Source organism: Lissotriton helveticus, chromosome 1_1 (genome assembly GCF_964261635.1).
Source record: "Lissotriton helveticus chromosome 1_1, aLisHel1.1, whole genome shotgun sequence".
NCBI classification, from domain to species: Eukaryota; Metazoa; Chordata; class Amphibia; order Caudata; family Salamandridae; genus Lissotriton; species Lissotriton helveticus.
The window spans coordinates 706,102,726-706,123,327 of record NC_136057.1 but is presented as its reverse complement, the minus strand read 5'-3'; the positions used below and the strand labels follow the sequence as shown (position 1 = coordinate 706,123,327).

The window sequence follows — 20,602 nt, the reverse complement described above, 5'->3', positions numbered from 1 at the left end:
TACATTTAGGGATTCCCAATGGGGTTGCAAATGACCTGCTTCATCAATATTCATGAGGCATGTCGCAATTTGTGACCGATTTGGATTGGGCTGCAATCACAGGGTTGGTGGCCTGCTGTTGAAAACATACCACCAAGTCTGTGCTTGCTTTTTAGATAAAGGTACTTCTTGCAACCCATTTTCCTGAAAGGAAAACAGGTTGTGCGTAAAAGAAAAATATTAAAAGTTTTCTTTTTTTAAGGGCAGGAAGTGGTCCAAGGGACAATGGTCCAAGGGACTACTGCCTGCTCTTAAAAAATATATTCATATACATTTACAAAGTAGAAGGGGGCCCCTGGGGATCCCTTCCCGTTTGCGACCTGCTTACCCTCTACTTGAGGTTGGTGGTAACTGCGATTATTTTGCAACTGTATTTGCAGTCACAAACCAATCATGCATACCAGTGCAACTCGCTATTAGGAAGGGATTCCCTTGGCATGCCACATCCTAATAGCGACTCACAAAACCTATTGTCCGAGTCAGTAATAGGTTACCAACTCGAAAAATAGGGTTTGTACATGCTACATCCCTTTTTAGTGGACGCAAATGGACTGATTTTCTGTTTGCGACCACTAAAAATGGTTGTACATCTAGCCCTATGACACTCCACACTATGACACTTCACTCTACTCCGGTCCACTCTGTCACCCTTAGCCACTTCACTCTATGCCACTCCAGTCTCTAACATTCTATAACACTCTATGACACTATGCCATTCCACTTTACTGCACTTCACACCACTTTACACCACTCAACAACACTCCACTCTAAGACACTTTACTCTACACCACTCCACGCTATCATACTCCTACTCTATGACACCCTATGCCACTATATGGCTCTCATCTCTATGCCACTCCACTCTATGAAACTCTATGCCACCATATGATAGTTATCTCTACGTCACTCCACTCTACGCTACTCTATGCCACCACTCTATGACACTCCACTCTACAACACTCTATGCCACTCTATGCCACTCCACACTACTACACTCCTACTACTTTACTCCACTTTACACCACTCAACTCTACAAGAGTCTATGACACTTTACTCCACACTATCCTACTCTACGCCACTCAACTGTATGCCACTCCACTCTACGTAACTCCACTCCTTGACAATACGCACCACTCTATGCCACTTAACTCTAAGCCACTCTACACCACTCTACACCACTTCACTCCACGCCCTTCCACTCTATGACGCTATTCCACTCTACGCCATTCCACTGAGTGACATTCCACTCTATGATACTCTACTCCACTCTATGACACTCCACACTATGACATTCTATGCCACTCTACACCACTCCACTCTACGCCACTCTACTCTGTCTTACTCCACTTTGTGATACGTTACTCCATTCTACAACACTTTAATTCCACTCTGCAACACTTTATTCGAGTCCAAGGTGCACTATGCCATTCCACTCTATGACACTTTACTCCACTCTAAGCTCCTCCACTCCATGCCCCCCCAATTTATGGCCCTCCCCTAGGGCACTCCACTTTACTACACTCCATTCCACTCTACAACAATCTACACACCTCTACTCTATAACACTTTACTCCACACCACTCTACAACCCTCCATTCTATGCCTCTCCACTTAACACCCCTCCACTCCACGACCCTCCACACTATGACACTTCACACCACTCTAACGCTATCCACTCTGTGCCATTCTACTTCACTCTATATCACTATACTCTAATCCACGCCACTCTAAACCACTCTAGGACACTCTATGTCACACCATGCTACTCTATACCACTCTATGACACTCCACGCCACTCTTCTCCACTCTATGCTACTCTATGCCACTCCACTCTGCTCCTGTCTATGTCACTCTATGCCGCGCCATGCCACTCTACTCCACTCTATGACACACTCTACTCCACTCTATGACACTGTAGTCCACTCTAGGCTATGCTACATCAGTCCACTCTACTCTATGCCACTCTACTTCACTCTACTCCCCTCTATGCCACCCTACTCTATTCCACTTCATGCCACTCTACTCCATTATACCCACTCTACTCCACTCTAATACACTCCACTCTATGCCACTCCACTCTACACCTCTCTACTCCACTCTACTCCACTCCATGAAACTGTACCACTGTCAACTTTATGATCCTTCACTCTACGACACTCTGCTCTACGACACTCCACTCTACCACACTCCAATAAACAACACTGGACCCCACTCTACGCCTCTCCACTCTACCTAACTGTGCTTAACTCTATGCAACTCCCTCTACACCACTGTACGACACTTTACTCCACTCTATGCAACTCCACTGTACTCTTTGACATACTAATCCACTCTACTCCACACCTCCACTCTACCCCACTCCACTCTATGCCAACCCTTTGTACGACGCTCTATGGTACTATACCCCCACTCCACTCTATTCTCCTTCACTCTATGCCTCTCCACTCCTAGCCTCTCCACTTTACAGCACTCTAAATCACTCTACTCTGCTCTTCTCCTCTCTACAATACTCTACTCCACTGTACTCCACAACACTCCACTCTTCTCCACAACACTCCACTCTGCTCCATGACGCTGCATTCTACGATACTCCGTTCCACTCTACATCACCACACCACACTTCGCTCTACTCTACTCCATGACACTCCAATCCACAACACTCCACTGCACAACACTATACTGTACAACACTCCACGGCACTCCTATCCACTCTAAGCCTCCCCATAACCATCAACTCCATGCCACTCCACTCTAAAACACTCTACACCACTCCACTATACCGCACTGTACTCCACTCCATGCCACTCTCCTCTATGCCACTAACTTTTGCCCATGCTATACAGTAGCCACACTGGTGTACAACATTCCTAAAACACATTAGCAAAGGCAAGGGCGCTTGGATAGGCGAAACCTAATGCTTTACCAATGCTTGTTTCTCTATTGACATTGTGGGTGATTGCTTGGAGGTATTCTTTTGGCACTGACACGCTCCTACATTTATCCTTGCTGTTGATGCTTACAGCAAGAAAGCTGTGTTCATGTGCTCTTTCATAGTGCAAGTGCAAAAGCGTGTGGAACACATTTTTTCCCTGCTTTTGTGTTTTTGGGAGGCCTTTCAGCATGCTCGCCACAGCTTTACCATGCAGGTGCAAGAAACTGTAGATTTAATAGGTTCTTAGCTTTGTAATTTAATCCATTGATCCAGCCTCTTTAAGATTCTTTTCTGGGCATTTCCCCTAAGTAAAGAAATAGGCCAAAGGAGTGTTAAATTCACAAGTTGCTGCCTTTGTTATTCTTGGGGCCATGGTGATGTTTTCTTGAGGATACTTCCAACTCTAGCACTGAGGTTCCTCACAAGATCAGAGAGACTTTATGATAATTCATAATCCAAGACCAGATGATATCAGAGGAGGCATGAGTCGCTCCCTCTGTAGACTGCGCCGCTTCATTTTCCTTTTAATAAGAAAAGAAATGGCATTATTATTTTAAGCATTAAGTGTGATGTGAGGCAGGGGGCATGGCATTCCTCCATTAATGTATCCACATTCTGCAAAATCAACTTCTGGGAACAGCTGTTGCTGTTCCGCACTCCCGGCTCGACACATGGTCTGCGCCCTCCTTGCAGCTCCTGAAAGCCACGCTCAGAGTGCCTGATAAAACAGCATTTACTGTGCTTTCAAAGCCTCGTGCTGTAATTTCATACCTGCTCGCTAAATTGCACTGGGATTTGGTCACTAATTTCAACATGCTAGATTTATATCCTTACTGCGTGTGTAATGATGATGTATGCCATCATTGTTCTCACCAGCTTTGGACACAAAGAACATAGAGATTTACTACAGCCAGGCAGCTTTTGATGAGGGCAGGTGAAGTGTATCACATGGCTTCACATCCATTGGCTGCTTGCAGGCTGGCAGAGAATCTGATGACGTTGACTGAATTGTACAGAATAGAAAGGGGGGCATTAATACTACGGCTGGGTATGTTATTTGTGGGCATTTGTCCTATTTGCACACTCTTCATATACTTGAATTGAATCCAGGGCTGTACACATATGGAATATCGAAAAGCAGTCAGTGTTTTATACAAATTGACTGACTTGCGTCTCACCTTTGTTTTTGCGTTGCGTTGCAGCACAACATGTTCGACTGTAGGGAGGCAAAAAACTCCTTCATTAATTTATATAAGGCAGGAGTCCTTTTGTAGCTCCCTGTGACCAATCCAGATGCTGCTTTCCTGCTGTTAATCAGCATGAAAGAAGTGCCTGGATTGAATGGAGCGGGCTGACTGGACGCTTTTACAGGTCCTGTAGGGCTGTGCTTGGTCTCCACCCAGCTGTATTAATACAACTAAGTGAAAAGCTTAAATTGCGCATGTCACTTTGTCCAGTGCAAGACAGTTATCCAAAGAGACATGAGCTCTTTGAAGAATCCAGCCAGCCACTGCTTCTGTCCTCCGCTGCCAATCGGCAGCAGAGGAGAGGCCCGCATGTCTATGGGATCGGGGTTGGCTTGCTGCTGCAGTGTGCACATCGGAAAAATAAAATGGCCATGAAATCTTTTCATTGTCATTTTATTTTTCCTGCATGGCTAGCAGCGGGGGGCAACGCTCCCTTACTCTTGTGCAGAAACCACTGCTGCCAACCAGACAGTGGCATAACGTAAAAAGATGGCCCCCCCTGCAGAAAGTGATAAGTACCAGAGTATCCCATATTTCCAAGCCATTTAATGGCCTTGAGCTAAGTGAGGTCCCCTTTGAAGAGATGGCGGGTCGGGCCCCTCCTACCCCGTACTGCAAGGACTGCAGGGGGCTGCTTTACTCCCAGGAGACAGAACATGTTTCATTCACCTTAAATACATTTCAAATAAGTTTAATTATAATTGTGATGTCTACAGAAATATACTACAATCCGTTGTTGCGCAGAGGAAGGTAGTAGGGTGAATTTCTGCTAAGAAATCAGGATTACTCTGAACCTTGAACCTTTAATCTTAATAGTCAAGTGAAGCTTCTACTAGTGGAGCAATAGTTCTGTTCATATATCTTACTGTCAGAAGTTTCTGCAAGTGCAGCGGTGCTATGTTTTTGGATGCTTATGCTGCTTCAAAGGCAGCTTCTGGAAGGTCTAAGGTTAGCGCTTCTTTGCTGCACTGGTCTTGGTGATACGCATGGGTCGTTAAGTCTTCTCTGGAGCTGTTCATGCCAACCCTCTGGCAGTGGCCCAGTGTGGATGCAGGAGATCCTGGCAGCATCAGGCCAACAGACTTGTGGGCATGCATACATCCTGCCCCATGTCTGCGAGTGATGCAGCTAAGAGAGCAGTTTGCCCTGGGTGCAGGGGCTTATGACATGGATGAGCCTCCAAAGTGGGATATCGCAACATGGTCACACAAGCAACTTCCTGCCTTGATGCCTGCAACGTGTATGCGATTATCTTCTTCAAGTGAGGATGGGTAGTTAGCCCCTCTGATCTCAGTCCTAATCAGGAGTGCTAAGTGCCTCACTGTAATGTTGCCACTCTGTTTCTATGGCTCTGGAAGAGGAAAGCAGGGTACCAATAACCCAGGAATTCTGACTCCTTCTTAGCAGGGCGCAACAGTTTAGATCATCTGATCAGTTCTACTTTATAGTTTTTACATCTCAAAGGAAGACAGACAATAATTCTGTCAAAGATTATTGTCTTGAGTAATATAGGTGTGCAACGATTCTCCAATTAAAAATTGAACAATGAATAGTCTGCAGTGGTCAGCTGATATTGAGTCATGGAGCAGTTTGTTCAATATAACCATCCTGATCAATTCACAGTTAGCCCCAATCATTTGGGAATAATCAAAGCAGCTAAACTACATATCTATTTCATTGTGTCACATCTTCATGCCAGCCAGTTCCTGGTGAACCTTCTCTCCTGTGTTTGGTATTTCAGGTTGTCGCCATTAGACCTGTCAGCCTTAAGGTGCTTGTTGGAAATGACCCTTTTTGCAGGGTTATCCCCAAACGTTTTGCTTCTTCCTCCTTAATTTGTCCTGACCTGTGGTTGTTGGCTATAGGACTCTTGGCACTTTACCACTGCTGATCAGTGCCAAAGTGCATATGCTCTACCTGTAAATTATTATGGTGATTGGTTATCCATGATTTGTATATTTGTTTTACCAGTAGATCCGTAGTAAAGTGCACTGAGTGTGCCAGGGCTGGTAATTCAAATGCTACTAGTGGGCCTGCAGCACTGATTATGCCACCCACATAAGTAGCCCTAAAGAGATGTCTCAGGCCTGCCACCACAGTGCCTGTGAGCAGTTTGTTAACTGCCAAGGAAGTGTGTCGCCAGACCGTCGCATCGCTAAGGAAGCGCGCTGCCGCTGATCGCCCTTGCATCACCAGAGAAGTGTGTCGCAGGGCCTCCCGCGGCTCAAGATACCACCGATTTTGCCGCACGGCCATCGGGCAAGCACACATCGCATCCACGTTGTCGCATTGCATCAGGGACCCCACTTTATCGCATCGCAACGCATGGAGGCGCCATCTTGTCGCATTGCAACCGGAGCGCAGGAATAGTCGCGCATCGTATTCTTTGCGATCCTTTTGTTTGTTCTGTGTTACGCATATAAGGTACTTTGAGAGAAAAGTGTTGCATTTACCATCTACAAGTTTATTTTTGCAACAACACTTTTTAAAGACATTCTACTGAGTATCCGTATGTTGGATTTTTGTCGTTTTGGTCTAGTTTAGTTGAGATAAAGATATTTTATTTTTCTAAACTGGTGTGGTGTCCTTTTGTGGTGTTTTCACAGTGTTACTGTGAGTGTTGGTACAAATACTTTACACATTGCCTTTGGGATAAGCCTGTCTGCTCGTGCCAAGCTACCAACGGGGTGAGCAGGGGTTATCTGAAGTGTGTATCCCCCTTACCCTGACTAGAGGCAAGGGTCCCTATTTGGACAAAGTTACCTACCTCTGCCAACTAGACACCCCATTTCTAACAGTGCTGTTCCCCAAACTCTTTGCCTTCTACCCTCCTGTTTTTTTTTAAATACTTTTTTATTTTTCCCATTTCCAGTTAAACAAAACACATTTTTTACATATAGCACAGTCACATTATCATTTTTTCACTTTATCTGAAATGCATCTTCAAAAAGAAAGAGAGAAGAGAAACAGGCCAAAAATAAAAAAGACATATAAGTAAACAATCTCTAGTTACAGCCAAACAGAAACTAGAAGAAGCAAAGAAGAAGATGAGACAGAAACCAGCCCAAATAGCTCTTTCCTCCCCCTAGGTATTCTCCTTCCATCTCTTAATAGGTTCCCATATACGTTTTCCAAGAATTTTGCATGTTTTCCCTTTCCTATCATATATCTTTTTTTCTAAATTATATACTGCAAGTAATTTAGCCAACCATAGATGAAATTGTGGGGGTTCTTTATCCAACCATGCAGATGCTACACATAATCTTAAAACTGCCATAGCCATGAACAAAAAATATTGGCACTGCTGCTCGCCCTCACCTACCCGAGCATATTCCATACTGGCATAAGTGTAATTTTAATTCCTTGAGTTTGATCCAAAAAAGATTCAATTGTTTTATGCAGCTGACCAAGCTGAGGACACGTTGCAAACAAATGTATAATATCAGCCACTGGGCTGGCGCACCGGGGGCAGCAAATTCCTGTAGTCTCACCCCACTGCGCAATCCTAGCAGGTGTATGGTAGAGAAAATATATTGTTTTGTAATGTTGTGGCTGTAAACATGCAGAACATAATAGAGTTTGCCCCCTCTGGAGAGAACTCTGAAAACTTTCCTGGTCCACCTGTGACTTATCTACCCATTTCTTACCAAATTTTTCCAAATCGTCCGTCTTAAGCGCAGCCAACTCTGCATAAAATCTCCTAATTGAACAATCTGTTTCCCCCTCAATTGCGTCTAGGATCCCGATTTTACCAAATCCAACAGCAACCCCCTGCTTATTTGTAAGATAGCTCTGAACTTGCAGAAATTTAAAAAAACAATTACTAGAAATATCATACATCCCTGTTTATCAGAGAATTGCAAAACACCAGTGACCCCCATCAAATCCCCCAGTTTTCTGACCCCTCGCCTCCCCCAATCTGTCATAACTGAATCTGCGAAGATCTCTCTAGGAAGAGAGATATTTTCGTCGATTCGAGTGTAAGCACTAAACCTTCCAATCCCCACTTTTTTACAAAGTGATGCCCAGATTTTATAAGCTGCTTTGAGCACCTTAAACCTAGTCCTTGTAAAATAATTTGGGCCTGAAAACATCAAAAAACAGTTCTCCGCACTCTCCCCCATAAGTATTGCATATATGTCAGTTAATCCTGTCTTTGTCTGTGGATCCAAAGGATCTCCCCCCATCAGACCACACATGTATTGGATGGCCGCGGCCCAATAATACAATTTAAAATCGGGACCTGCCCATCCTCCTCTATCTCTAGGAAGGGTCAAAAAACGAAGGGCCCTCCTGGTCTATCCTTGTGTCCAGATAAATCTGTTTGTGAGGTGCGCAATCGCAGCAAACCACTTAGCTTCGAAAATCAATGGAATTGTCCTGAATAAATAAAGAACTTTGGGCAGAATAATCATCTTGACAACATTAGCACGTCCTACCAAAGTGAGGTGTAGCTTATGTATTCAATCAAGATCAGTCTTAGTTTTTGCCATTATAGGGCCATCTTGTCTAAATCTGCCGTAATGTTGATTCGTAGGTATACTGCGGAGTGAACTATCCGTCCTTCCTCACAGTCCACCTGGCTGTTGTTAATTATCTGTGTCTTGGGGCCATTCAACGCATACCCCGAGATCCTGCCAAAAAGAGCGGCCTCCCTTTCTACCTTCTGGATGGCATTGACCGGGGATGGAGTCACAATTGCCACATCATCCGCGTACGCTAAAGTTTTAATCACTTGTCCCTGAATCCTGATCGGGGGGGATCCTGTCATTTAATTCTAATTTACAAATTAGAGGGTCTATATACACCGTGAATAACAGCGGGGAGCGCGGACACCCTTGGCGAGTACCCCGACTAATAGACACTACCGAGGAGTAGCCTCCGTTAATTCTAAGCCGCGCCGTAGGGGCCTGGTAGAGCGCCTGAATACCCTTAATAAGCCCTTCGCCAATGCCGTACCGCTTTAAAGCTGCCCAGAAGAAGTCCCAGGAGACCCGGTCAAAAGCTTTTTCTGCATCTAAAAACATAGGGTCCACTGAGACTTCTGTGGCATCAAATGAGGTTATAACCTTGCGGATGTGTTGAGCAGTCCCCCCCCCAGGAATAAAACCATGTTGAGTAGGACTAACTAACTGGTCTATTCTCTTACTCAACCTTGCAGCCAGAGCCTTTGAATAAATCTTAGCATCTGCATTCATTAGGGTAATCGGTATGTATGACCCAGGTTCCAAGGGTGATTTTCCCTTTTTAGGGATTACAACATGCCCATGACCCTGGCACCGATTTTCCTACCTGGGCCTGTAGGATTGTATTAAACAAGTCCAACTGTATTGTAGTTTGAAATGTCTTATAAAATTCCACAGGAATTTGGTCTGGCCCTACCGCTTTACCTGAAGGGAGCTACCAAGAGCCATCAGGATTTCTTCCAGAGTCAATGGAACATCTTGAGCCTCTCTATCCTCCTATACGAGTAGGGGCACAGTAATGTCCCCCAAGTACTGCTGAATCTCTACCGGATCTCCCGGTTGGTCCTCACTATACAGCTTGGTGTAAAACTGCTTGAATACCTCCCTTACTTCTTCAACATCAGCAGTTAATCCCCCCTGACCATCTAAAATGTCCTTAATTTGCCCTAGAGCAGATTTCTGTCTTGTGCGGACTGCTAGGGTATGCCCTACCCGCTCACTCAATTTGTGACCCTGTTCCTTGTATTATTTTATCAAGTAACAAGGGTCCTTGATTAAGCACAATAATTACAAATTAAGGATAAATTATAGACAAGAATCTGCACTATAATAAATAAGGTGCCCAGCTGTTCCTTGTATGTAAGATACACTGCAGCCGCCTTAATTGCAAAACCCTCATTTATCTCTGCTTTAATACTCACTATTTTTAAAAGTACTGTATCCAGGGGGATACCATTCCGGATCGCGAGACATAGTTCCCCCTCTGCCTCTGATGCTGCTTTAACCAGAGCGCTAACTCTATCTCTTTCTTGCCTTTGTTTATGCATACTGTAGCTTAACAATTCACCTCAAATCCCAGCTTTAAAGGCATCCCATGTAAAGCCTGTAGCCGTACTCCCCTGATTAATTTGCCAGAAAATACTTATCCAGTTATTCATATATGGAACATAGCCCTCATCCAACAGCAATTTCCTTTGGAACGTCCAAATGCATCTCCTGCTATTCCATAATGCCAATTCAAGTGTTAGGACAAACAGGTTATGGTCAGAGGTCAAACGGGGAAACTTCTCTATCTTGCTTTTAGACAACAGAGAATTAGATATAAAAAAATAATTAAGTCTTACACAGACCTTGTGTGGGGCAGAATAAAAAGTAATACCATCATCTGTGGGGTTCAATCGTGTCCATACATCAGCAAGGGCATTATGCGATACCAAATTACAAATTGCCCGGCATACTTTCTTCTTCAGTCCTCCGTATATACGCCCATGCTCTTTGCCAAAGCCCCCCTCGCCATTTATATTAAAATCCCCGCAAAGAATAATTGGTTCAGGCCAAGAAGCCAACTCTGTGTCTAGAAAATCAAAAACGTCTGGATCATCTTCAGTGGATCCATATATTGAACCCACAGTGACCACCTGGTTATTTATTTCACATTTCAGTGGTACCCATCTTCCCCATTGATCTTCCTTTTTTTTAATGACCTTGACATTCCTCTTTTTAGACAAAACCGCCACCCCTTTTGTCCTTGTCCCCTGTCTCGAGTATGCCAATAGAGTGAAACCTAGCTACTCCATTAAATAAGCCCTTGCACCTTCTAAATGTGTCTCCTGAAGACAAAGGAAATCTAATTGCATTAACCTATGGGCAGCCGCCACACGCTGCCTTTTCATATAATTATTCAATCCAAACATTGAAAGAGGCAATTCTAATACTCATTAGAACATATCATAATCTTTTCCAATCAAATCAGTCACTATTTTTTTCTGTCTCTTCTTACTTTTCAGCAGAGTCTGTTTGTTTACTTTATTAATGCATCTCGTACCCCTAGATAACTGTCTCAAAATTGCTGCTATAATACACCTCATAAACCAATTTAGTGCTGTGTCATACTGCGAAAACCCCCAGGTCACCCCCACTCCCAACCCCATCCCCCTTCCCTGTACCCCATTAAAACTACCCCCTAACCCCCCGCCCCCTACAGGCAAATAGGTCACTCATGACCTATGTGTGACAGCTTTTGAATGCAGCAACCGCAACTCGCCCTCCTCCCGTATTTACCTCCCTATAAAGCCCACGTTGCCCCTGTCCCCTCAAAAAAAACACAATAAAAAGGAAAAAGGTGGGAGTCCCCCCGCCCTGCCTACCCTCCTTTTTGTACCCTTAACTCTGTAATATACTGCTGAGCCTTCATTTCTGATGAGAAGATCCTTATGTGCCCTTTAACGATAGTTTTAAGCCTTGCTCGATAGAGTAGGTATGCCTTGTGCCGTAAATTCTGAAGTGGTGCAATCAATTGCCTAAGCCTCCACCTCCTCTCTACCGTGGCATGACAGAAATCAGGGCGCGCAAAAAAGGAGACCCCTTCAAACGTGCGTCTAGCCTCCGGCCTTGCCTTATCCATAATGTCCTGCCTAGCAAGGAAGTGACCAACATATACAAGTATTGCTCTAGGTTTAATAGCTTGCGCAGTTCCATATGTCCTTTTTTGAATCATCGGGAAGCGGTGTGCTCTTTGGACTTCGCTCTCTCAACTCCAGGTTGTCACGTCAGGAAACGCTCCCTTAAACAGATTATTTACATATGACCTGACATTCTGTCCTTCAACTCCATCCGCCACCTCCAAAAGTCTTATGTTATTTCGCCTTTGGCGGTTTTCGAAATCCTACAATTTCCATTGTACGTCATCAGAAATCTTCTCCTGGGCCTCCTTAAATGCTTGCCACCTACTGACATCATCTTCCAGCTTCCTGGTCCGCTCCTCAACATGAGCACCCCTGTCTGCCATCTCGTCGTACAATTCGTTCATTTTCCTCATTGAGCTCTGGATTTTTTTTGCTGCCAGTTTAGCTCTACGCTCTCTGACCTGGCTTCGTCCTGCATTTGCTTCAACGTCGTGTATAGCAAATCCAGTGAAGTGGCTTGAGGTGGACTACCTACTTTATTGTCCCCCAGCTTAAAGACCTCTCTAGCACCCTTTTGATATAGATGCGAGGTTGCCAAATAAGCCCAACATAGCCTTCTATTTGGAGCATCTGCTGATGGACTACGTGGGGGGTCTTGATTTAGACTTTGTTCTTTTTTTTTTGCTGAGAGCCCTTGTGTCCCGCTGGCGCTTTTTGAACAGATGACCTCGCTGCAGAATCGGAATCTGAGCTGGTAAGCAGGCTTCCATCGCACAATAAAAATTAGTCTGAGTCCTCATGTACTGAAAAAAAGCACTCTCCATCCGGGGCACCGGGGATCCCCCTGTCTAGAGCTGGGCCATGCACCAGGGGTGCTCCCCCTTCCTTTCCAACCACCACCGTCTCTCCGTATTTCTTTTTTCTTTCTTGATTACTGCCCAGTAAATTTTCTGCACCCACTACAGCCCCTCTGGTAGAGCTTCCTGGGCCCTGCTCATACCTCACAATATTATCTTTACTCTCGTTACTCTGGGTCATAACCGCAGTGGATTTGGCATTGACAGTACCTTGTAGAGCCTGTACATTCCGTAGGCTCTGAACATCCTGGATAGCCTCCTCTGCTTGATCTGCAGCGTCCTGTCTCTCGCCGATCTTCTCGTTCCTGTTGCCCAGCAACTGCGCTTCCGGCGTCTTCTGTCAGAGATGCCTCGTTCTCCGCCGCTGCTGAAACCGCTGAGACCTCTGGCGTTCTTTCAGAAAAAGACTCCTTCAAAGTAGATTGTCGGAGTGCCGGGTCCTTGGGATCTTTGGGATCTTTAGCTTTAGTAGTACTATTGAGGTTAATGTTGCCCTTTTTTGGTATCACCGTTCGTATCCTTCCTGGTGGTACGTGACTCGGATCCGCCGCCATTGCCTCGCGAAACCTCCAGCTTCTTTGTTAGTGCTCTACGCTGCTGCGCTGAGATGCATGTGCTTGAGGCTGCTGACATCTCCTTACTACCAGCCATTAGGTGCAGACCCTTCTGGCCCTCAGGATCTTTCTGCTGCTTGAGCCCTTTAGGTGCCATAGTGCTGCTGCCTCTGAGTCGATGCTGCTGCCGTGGACAAAGATGCTGAAGTCGGTATTCCAGAGCTGTCTTTAACCAACAAAGCCAACGAAATGGAGCACACTCCTGAACCCAAGTATTGACCAGGTAAGAAACCACAATCATATCAGTATTCCTGTGGGCAGTTTTCTCCTTGGTAGGACGGAGAGTAAGCTGTGACTACCTGCTGCAATCAGTCAGCGGCCATCTTGCCCCGCCACCTAGAGTCTTTCTACCCACCTGTTTTGCTGAATTCGTTTTTGTTGACCTTCAGATTTGATGCTCTTTACCACTTTTAACCAGTGCTAAAGTGCATTTGCGCGCTACCTTAAACATGATAAAATTGGCTTACACCTGGTTGATATATTTAATTTACTTATATATCCCTAGCCTGGTATGCAATATACCAAGGGCTGGCAAATTAAATACTACCAGTTGGCCTACATCACTTAATGTCCAAAACCTTAAGTAGCCCCTTAAAACATGTTTCAGGCCTGTGATTTCACCTTTAAACTGCCAATTACACTTGGTAAAATAAACCATAAGGTGGAGCGCCCCACCTATATTCTTTAAAGGAAATTAAACACTAGGATCCCTCCAGGGGAGACACCACTTGAGCCTCAAATGTGTCCTGCACAAGAATACATAAAGCCCTTAGGTAGAGCTCCTCTAATTAAATATCAGGCCCAGAGAGAAGGTCGAAATGCGTTGGCGTAATAAAGTGTGTTTGAAAGGCTTACATACCAACAAAAGGCCAATAATAACCACAGGACAGAGACTGAGAGGATTCATACCTCTCATACAATTGAAGAAGGGTGAAATATTGTGCCCGAGCACCTAGAGCCCCATGGTATGCTTGAGACCGTACACTAGGAGGACAAATAATGTATTCCTTGGAGGAAAAACATTTATGTTGGAGACTTCTCTTTGTTATCTTCGTTTGAAAAGTATTTTGCGTATATGCATGCTGAACACTTATTTTCATTTACACGGAAAAAAGCAATATGTAAACATCTCACTGTATGTTTTGGAAAGTTTGTTTTGATTGTTTAGTCACTTGAGTCAAGTTGCCATTAATGTTATTACGCTGTGTATTTTAATGTGAATGCACGTTGTGGACAGATCACAGGTCCACAAGAAAGAAATTCTCCTTGTCTAAACTAGTTTTATGTGTTGATCAGGTCAAACGTTCACCAGTATATTTAAACATATGTGTCATAAGTTTCGTAGGTATAGATGTGTGAGTACACACAAAAAATTAATGATTTAAATAATAACTAACGCTTGTTGATAAGAGAAGGCATGGACTAATCCCACAGTCTGTACAATTGTTTTACTAATTCATGGTCTGGGGGTAATATTTTGTACCCTGATTGCTATATGGATCCCAGCCCCTGCTGCCTTAACAGGATCACTCCGTGTTATGATAAACTCTTTTAGAAAGTTGCGTTTTCCTATCCTAACCATTTGGTGCATGCAGCCTGTTCCTGGGTCACATAACTAGATGTATTTGGCAGCAGGCATTTGTATAATCCTCCCCAGACAGACACACAATATAGGGATAAGATGTTGGCAGAATGGGCCATCCAAGCAGGGCAGGTTGCACAACTTTGTACAGCCCCTCTTGCACTTCAGAGACACTGCCTCCAGCTCACATGTAAATAACTTCACACTAGCCAATTGTGACTGCAGACAGACTAGGACTACAACATGGATGCAGGAAATTGTAGACGCTCCTGTTGGGGGAAAACTCAAGAAGTTTTTTCCACTCCAAAGCTGGAATCAGGTATAAAATTAGGACCCTCAAACCCACTCTTCAGATCACATCTGGACCTGTGGAAGGATTACCCTGCTGCATGTGGCCTGTTGTGTACTTCAGAAGACTGTCCTGCATAAACAAAAGGACTGCCCTATTGCTTGAAGCCTGCCTTGTGCATTCAGAGGATTGCTCTGCTGCTTGAGACCTGCTTTCTTGCTTGAACAAAGATTTACAGAGTAACTCCAAGAGCTCGTTGGCTAGCCTCTTGATCAGAGCTTCAGGGACTGAGAACAGGCTTCAACCATCTTTAACCTGCACCTGGGTTCAGACAGTGTGAGCCCTGCACATCCAAGTGGTTTCCCGCCCATCATGGACCGTGGTGCTAAAGGTGTCCAGATAGCCCAAATCCAAAACACGCGACCTAAAAGAAATTCTGCCAAAAAGTGCTCTGAGAACTGAGAGGAGACCGGGACGTATCTGTTCACTGGTCTGCTCAAGGTGCATAGCCAATTGGCCTGACTTTGCAGCACCTCTTGCTAAGTTTAAAAAAAAAGTTTTATACAGTGCAAACTAGACCCGAGGATATCAGGTATCAAAGCGCTTTACATGAGCACCAGTTTTCGTTACAGATGGACACATTAATTTTTGTAAGGCACTGGGAGAATAAGTGATTTTCCGAGAATCACAGGATGTTGAGCCTTGTTGCCGAGGCTTGAATCAGATTCCCCAGTTTCGAGGTCCACCACTCCTCTCCTCCTTCTCAGTAGGAACAATTCATGTTCAGCGGCTCCTCACAGAAGGGGTATCTGGCCTCGTGGAGCCCTCTCCAGCTATAGCCTGCAGCTTCGTCCCACCGGTGATTTTCCACTTCCACTTCCACTTCCATAATAGAGACTAAGACCAAATGTAGAAATCTTCACCGCTACTTCGTTCAGAGACTCCCCAACAATGATCCACAGACACCGCCGGCTGTCTTGCCCCATTGAACTTTACCATCTTAGACATTTTATCACAAAAATTCTTTTAAGTCTGAAGGTAAGCAGAGACCCGGCCCAATCCACTTCATGTATCTTAAATGCACTCCATCGCGGTCAGCCATAACTTTTGTCTTTGTTCCACTCTCACGTGACTAGATGTTCACGGTTGATGCTTTGATCTTTTGGATGCTGTTTTTCACTTTAAACTTTAAAAATTCATAACTAAGGTTCTGCTACTCGGACCTTTGTTATTTTGGTGTCAAATAATTTATTAAAATGTAATCTATTTTTGTAAATTGGTGTGGGATTTTTCTTGTGTTGTATTTTTCCTTCTTTACTGTTTGTGTGCTGCATAAATACTTTACACATTGCCTCCAAGCATGACTCCTTTGTAACAAACTAGGTTTAGGCACAGGTTAATTTAGTGACTTATTGGGGTCCACCCTAACATGCATTGTGGCTGCTGCTTGAGAAAGGTCACCCCCCCTCACCTCCCCAACCAGCTACCCAATTTCTCACACACTTCCTCCAGCACAATGCACAGGGTTTGTAGTTGTGGTGAGCTGTCCCTATTTGCTATTAGAGGTGTGGAACCTTGAGTTCCCAGCTGGCCATTCCTTTGAGTCGATGTTGTTCAAGCCAATTCACAGGTCTACCTGCTGGAACTGGTTTGCCCACTTAGACAGGTAATCAAATCAGAGAGTTGTACCAGGATTTACAAACAGTTCTAAATAGAATGAAAGGGGCCTCCATCCGGACATGCTGGGAGAAAGTGAGTCAGCATTCATTGACTACTACTGAATCTATAAGTGATCTGCTACCTATGGGCGCCATGCGTATATGAGGCACCCGATGATGGTTAGCTTTCCCTCATGTTCACCAGAGCTCTCTTGTGCACGTTTTGTATACATAACAGGGTGTAGTCAACAGTCTGATGGCAAAGTCCATGTGTAATACAACAACGTCCAGATGATAGCAAAGTGATACCTTTACAAACCCACACACTTGCAACACTCAACCATAAGGATAGCGACACACCAAAAATATTTCTGCTGTGAAAAACTTGACACCACATAGAACACACAAATAACTCCTGATTGAAATCTCAAGGATCACATGAAAACACAGGATTATAGTGCCATCCCAATATGCAGACACGTACACACTTTTGCAGTCATGCTTACATGCCCAGCAAGACAGTCAACCTCATATGAGTTATGAGACACACCCACACTTGAGACACCACTGAAGAAAACTATAATATAGATTAATTGTGTTTTTTAGAAAAGCGCAATTATAACTTGCACATTAAAAACCATTGGGCACTATTAAAACCAGTCCCGAAAGGGCTAAAGGCTACAGGACTTCCAAGGTAAAAACCCAATCATCACACCAATGCACTTGTGCACAGATGGATCAACACAAACAACACAGCGAAAAGCAAACAAGTTAGTAAAGCAAAACGGATCTTGCACCACAGATCCAGGTGTACAAATTAAAATGCCACTGTATCTCAGTACATTACTGTTTCCAATCGGCATTTACCTCGTGTCTGTTAGACACCTACACAAGGCTTGCAAGGCAGCACCCATATAAACAACTAACAACTACCAAAGCACCGCAGAAGGAGAACAGAGCAACGCAATGTATGTGCAAACAAGTGGCATGGCTATGGACACTTCCTTACAACTGCTCCAGGCGTATGACGAGAGGAAATGACCCATGATGCAAACAATTGCAAAAAACTGACCTGCCCAGCATTACAACAATGACACAAGTTTTAAAAGCAATAGCCTGTGAATGACTACATTCACAAAACACAGCACAATTTGGCCGGTAGGAACTACCGAGAGAAGACAAGCCTCGCCATTTAGATGAAGCCACCTAGGATGCTACTGTATACTACTAGCAGGAAATAAAGCACATTGAAAAAGCCACATCAAACAATACCTGCATTTTACTCTTTGCCCAGCTGCATGATAGCTAAGTAGCGAAATCACTGAATTTTAATTGCCAACAGGTGAGACGATCGCTCAGGCATTTTAATTGAGTTTCTAGCTTTGTAACTTTGGGAGGAAGAACACATCCAAAAACTACCTCATTAACATTTGTTGCATTTCATTGGTATTGCAATCACTCACTCACTCACTCCGTTCACTCGATACTTGTTCGCTCAGTCTCTCTTTCACTAGCTCCCTCATTCACGAACTCCCTCATTCACTCACTGAGTCACTATGATTAAGAGTTAACTGCTGCCTAGTCTTGAAATTAGATCAGTGGCATTATTTTTGGAACACGTTTTTCGAGGAGGCTGATATGCAAGCTTAGCTCTTTTGTAATCACTCATGTGCTTCCTCCCTGGCACGTGCACAGAACAGCATTCCTCTGAAGCAAATTCAAACTTATGATACCTTAAAGTTTCTCCCTTCAGTACAGCTTGGCATGAATGCAAAAACAGAAAATAACTGTGGAAGTTGTTGTTTTGCAGATAATAACAACAGAGTGAAACTAATGGCTGATGCGGGAGTACCTGGTTCAGACTACATCAATGCAAGCTACGTATCTGTAAGTTTCAATTGTAGTAAACTAAGTGTAAGAAATACTTGAATGATATGCAAATGGACGACATGAAATGTTATTGGGCAGCATTTTCGAATTTTGAAAAGCAGATGTTCTCCCTCTCTTACACACACACACACACACACACACGCACGCACACACACACACACACACACGCGCGCGCGCGCGCACACACACACGCACACACACACACACACACACACTCACACACACACACATATGTATTACATAGTGGTGATTGTTATGAGAATTTGCAGAGCATGGCAAATCACCTGTGAGGGTATCCAGGCACTGTGTCATCTCTGTGAAGTTATAGTTAGGGGTAAGAGTATTCATAGGAAGAGCGTTATTTGCTTAGCTATTATGTTTTGTAATCATTTGACAAATCTTCCCCAAACTTTCCAAATAAAAAGTTCATTTACATCAGCTCCATCCTGGAAAGTTTCAGGGTGACTCTTCAAGAAGGGACCGAGAGCAAGCTGGGGGTCCCAAACACATTACCACCATGCAATTTCCTTTAGGAATTTTAGGAAGCGTTTTAGAAAAAACAGTCGAGCAGAATTACTCCAAATTTGACAGAAGGCTAGATATTTACTTAGAAAGCGTGTTTTTTGTGTATTTGGTACTGCGTTTTTAAAAAAATGTAAACGTCGAAATATAGTGAAATAAGGACGGTTACTACACTGAACTCTGTGGAGTATTGCAAATTTAAAAAATAGAGCATTCTGATTGGCCAGGTGGGAAGTTTTGGGAAGTTTCATCAAATGGCGTCAAATGTATTAGCAAAACCAAAAATTCTCTTACTATGTGAACTCTGACCTGTGCCCAACCCACTGCTGGCCATGACCCAAGGGGTCTCATGAAGCCAGTTCCTGCATCCAACCCTGTGCTTCGCACATCCAAAGTCCATACTCAGCTACAGTTGGCTGTCCGTAGAGGGTTGGGCACAAGGTCTGCCCTATGGTCAAACCTCTGCTGTTCATGGCAAAGGCATGCACAGTAGGGGCAAGCCCGGGTGAAGGTGCAGCAAAGGGTTCCTGGAGTACCGATGGGCAAATTAAGCATAACAGCTCCTACCCAACACTTCTCCTAATTGACTTACACGAGGGAACCAGGTCATGGCAAACACACAGAAAACAAGCATTTACAATGCAACGGTTTCGCCTTTGCAAAAGTTAGAGCTATTGGGATTGTAAATGACAAACGTTTTATTTATGTGTTGTTTTTGAAAACAGATAAATAAATGGCATTGTCATTTACAATGCCAATAAATATAGGCGCCTCTTAGTGGCTCGTACTTCCGAGGCACCAGTTTCGAGAGACCTGTAGTGTGCTTCGCTGTAAGGGTGTTGGGTAGTAAGGGTACAATTATGTAGTATGGATGATATGGAAAGTGTACCTATTGTGCGCGATGGCCAGAGTAGTGCTCTCGTCTGGTCTTGTATAACTGTATTTGAACGTGTTATGCTACACGGTGCTTAAGCTGTATGTAAAGTTGCAGATGTAGCTGCGTGAGAAGTAATTGCATTTATATAGCGCTTCCTACACCAGACAAAGCGTTGTTGCGCTATACAGCAAGTAGCACACTACTCTGAGTAACTGGTTATTGTTACAGATGAGCAGGAGCTTTCTCTCCCATCGTTACGAGCGCATTGCTCTAGTTACGATTATAGTGCATTAGTGACAACTCTGGGTGCCGATGACTACCATCCGTGTAGTGTGATCAGTTTCTTGGGCGGGACGGAGTAAATACATTTGGGCTAATTGAGGCTCTTAGGTACTTACTGCAGCGTACGCACCTGCTTAAGAATTGCATTTGTAGCCAGTCGGTGCAAGCAGGTGTTACGCTATCTTCTTAAAACGCTGCATGTGGTTGGCAGGTAGGAATATA

The 20,602-nt window shown here is 44.2% G+C and overlaps 1 protein-coding gene across 1 annotated transcript in view; it reads left to right on the top strand.

Moving 5' to 3' along the window:
- Positions 1-20,602, top strand: part of PTPRQ (protein tyrosine phosphatase receptor type Q) — a 1,500,794-nt gene that overhangs the window by 1,361,210 nt on the left and 118,982 nt on the right. Inside the window, exon 57 of the mRNA XM_078647981.1 lies at positions 18,620-18,696. Within this exon, the coding sequence (XP_078504107.1) occupies positions 18,620-18,696 (77 nt within the window). The remainder of the gene's footprint in view (positions 1-18,619; positions 18,697-20,602) is intronic.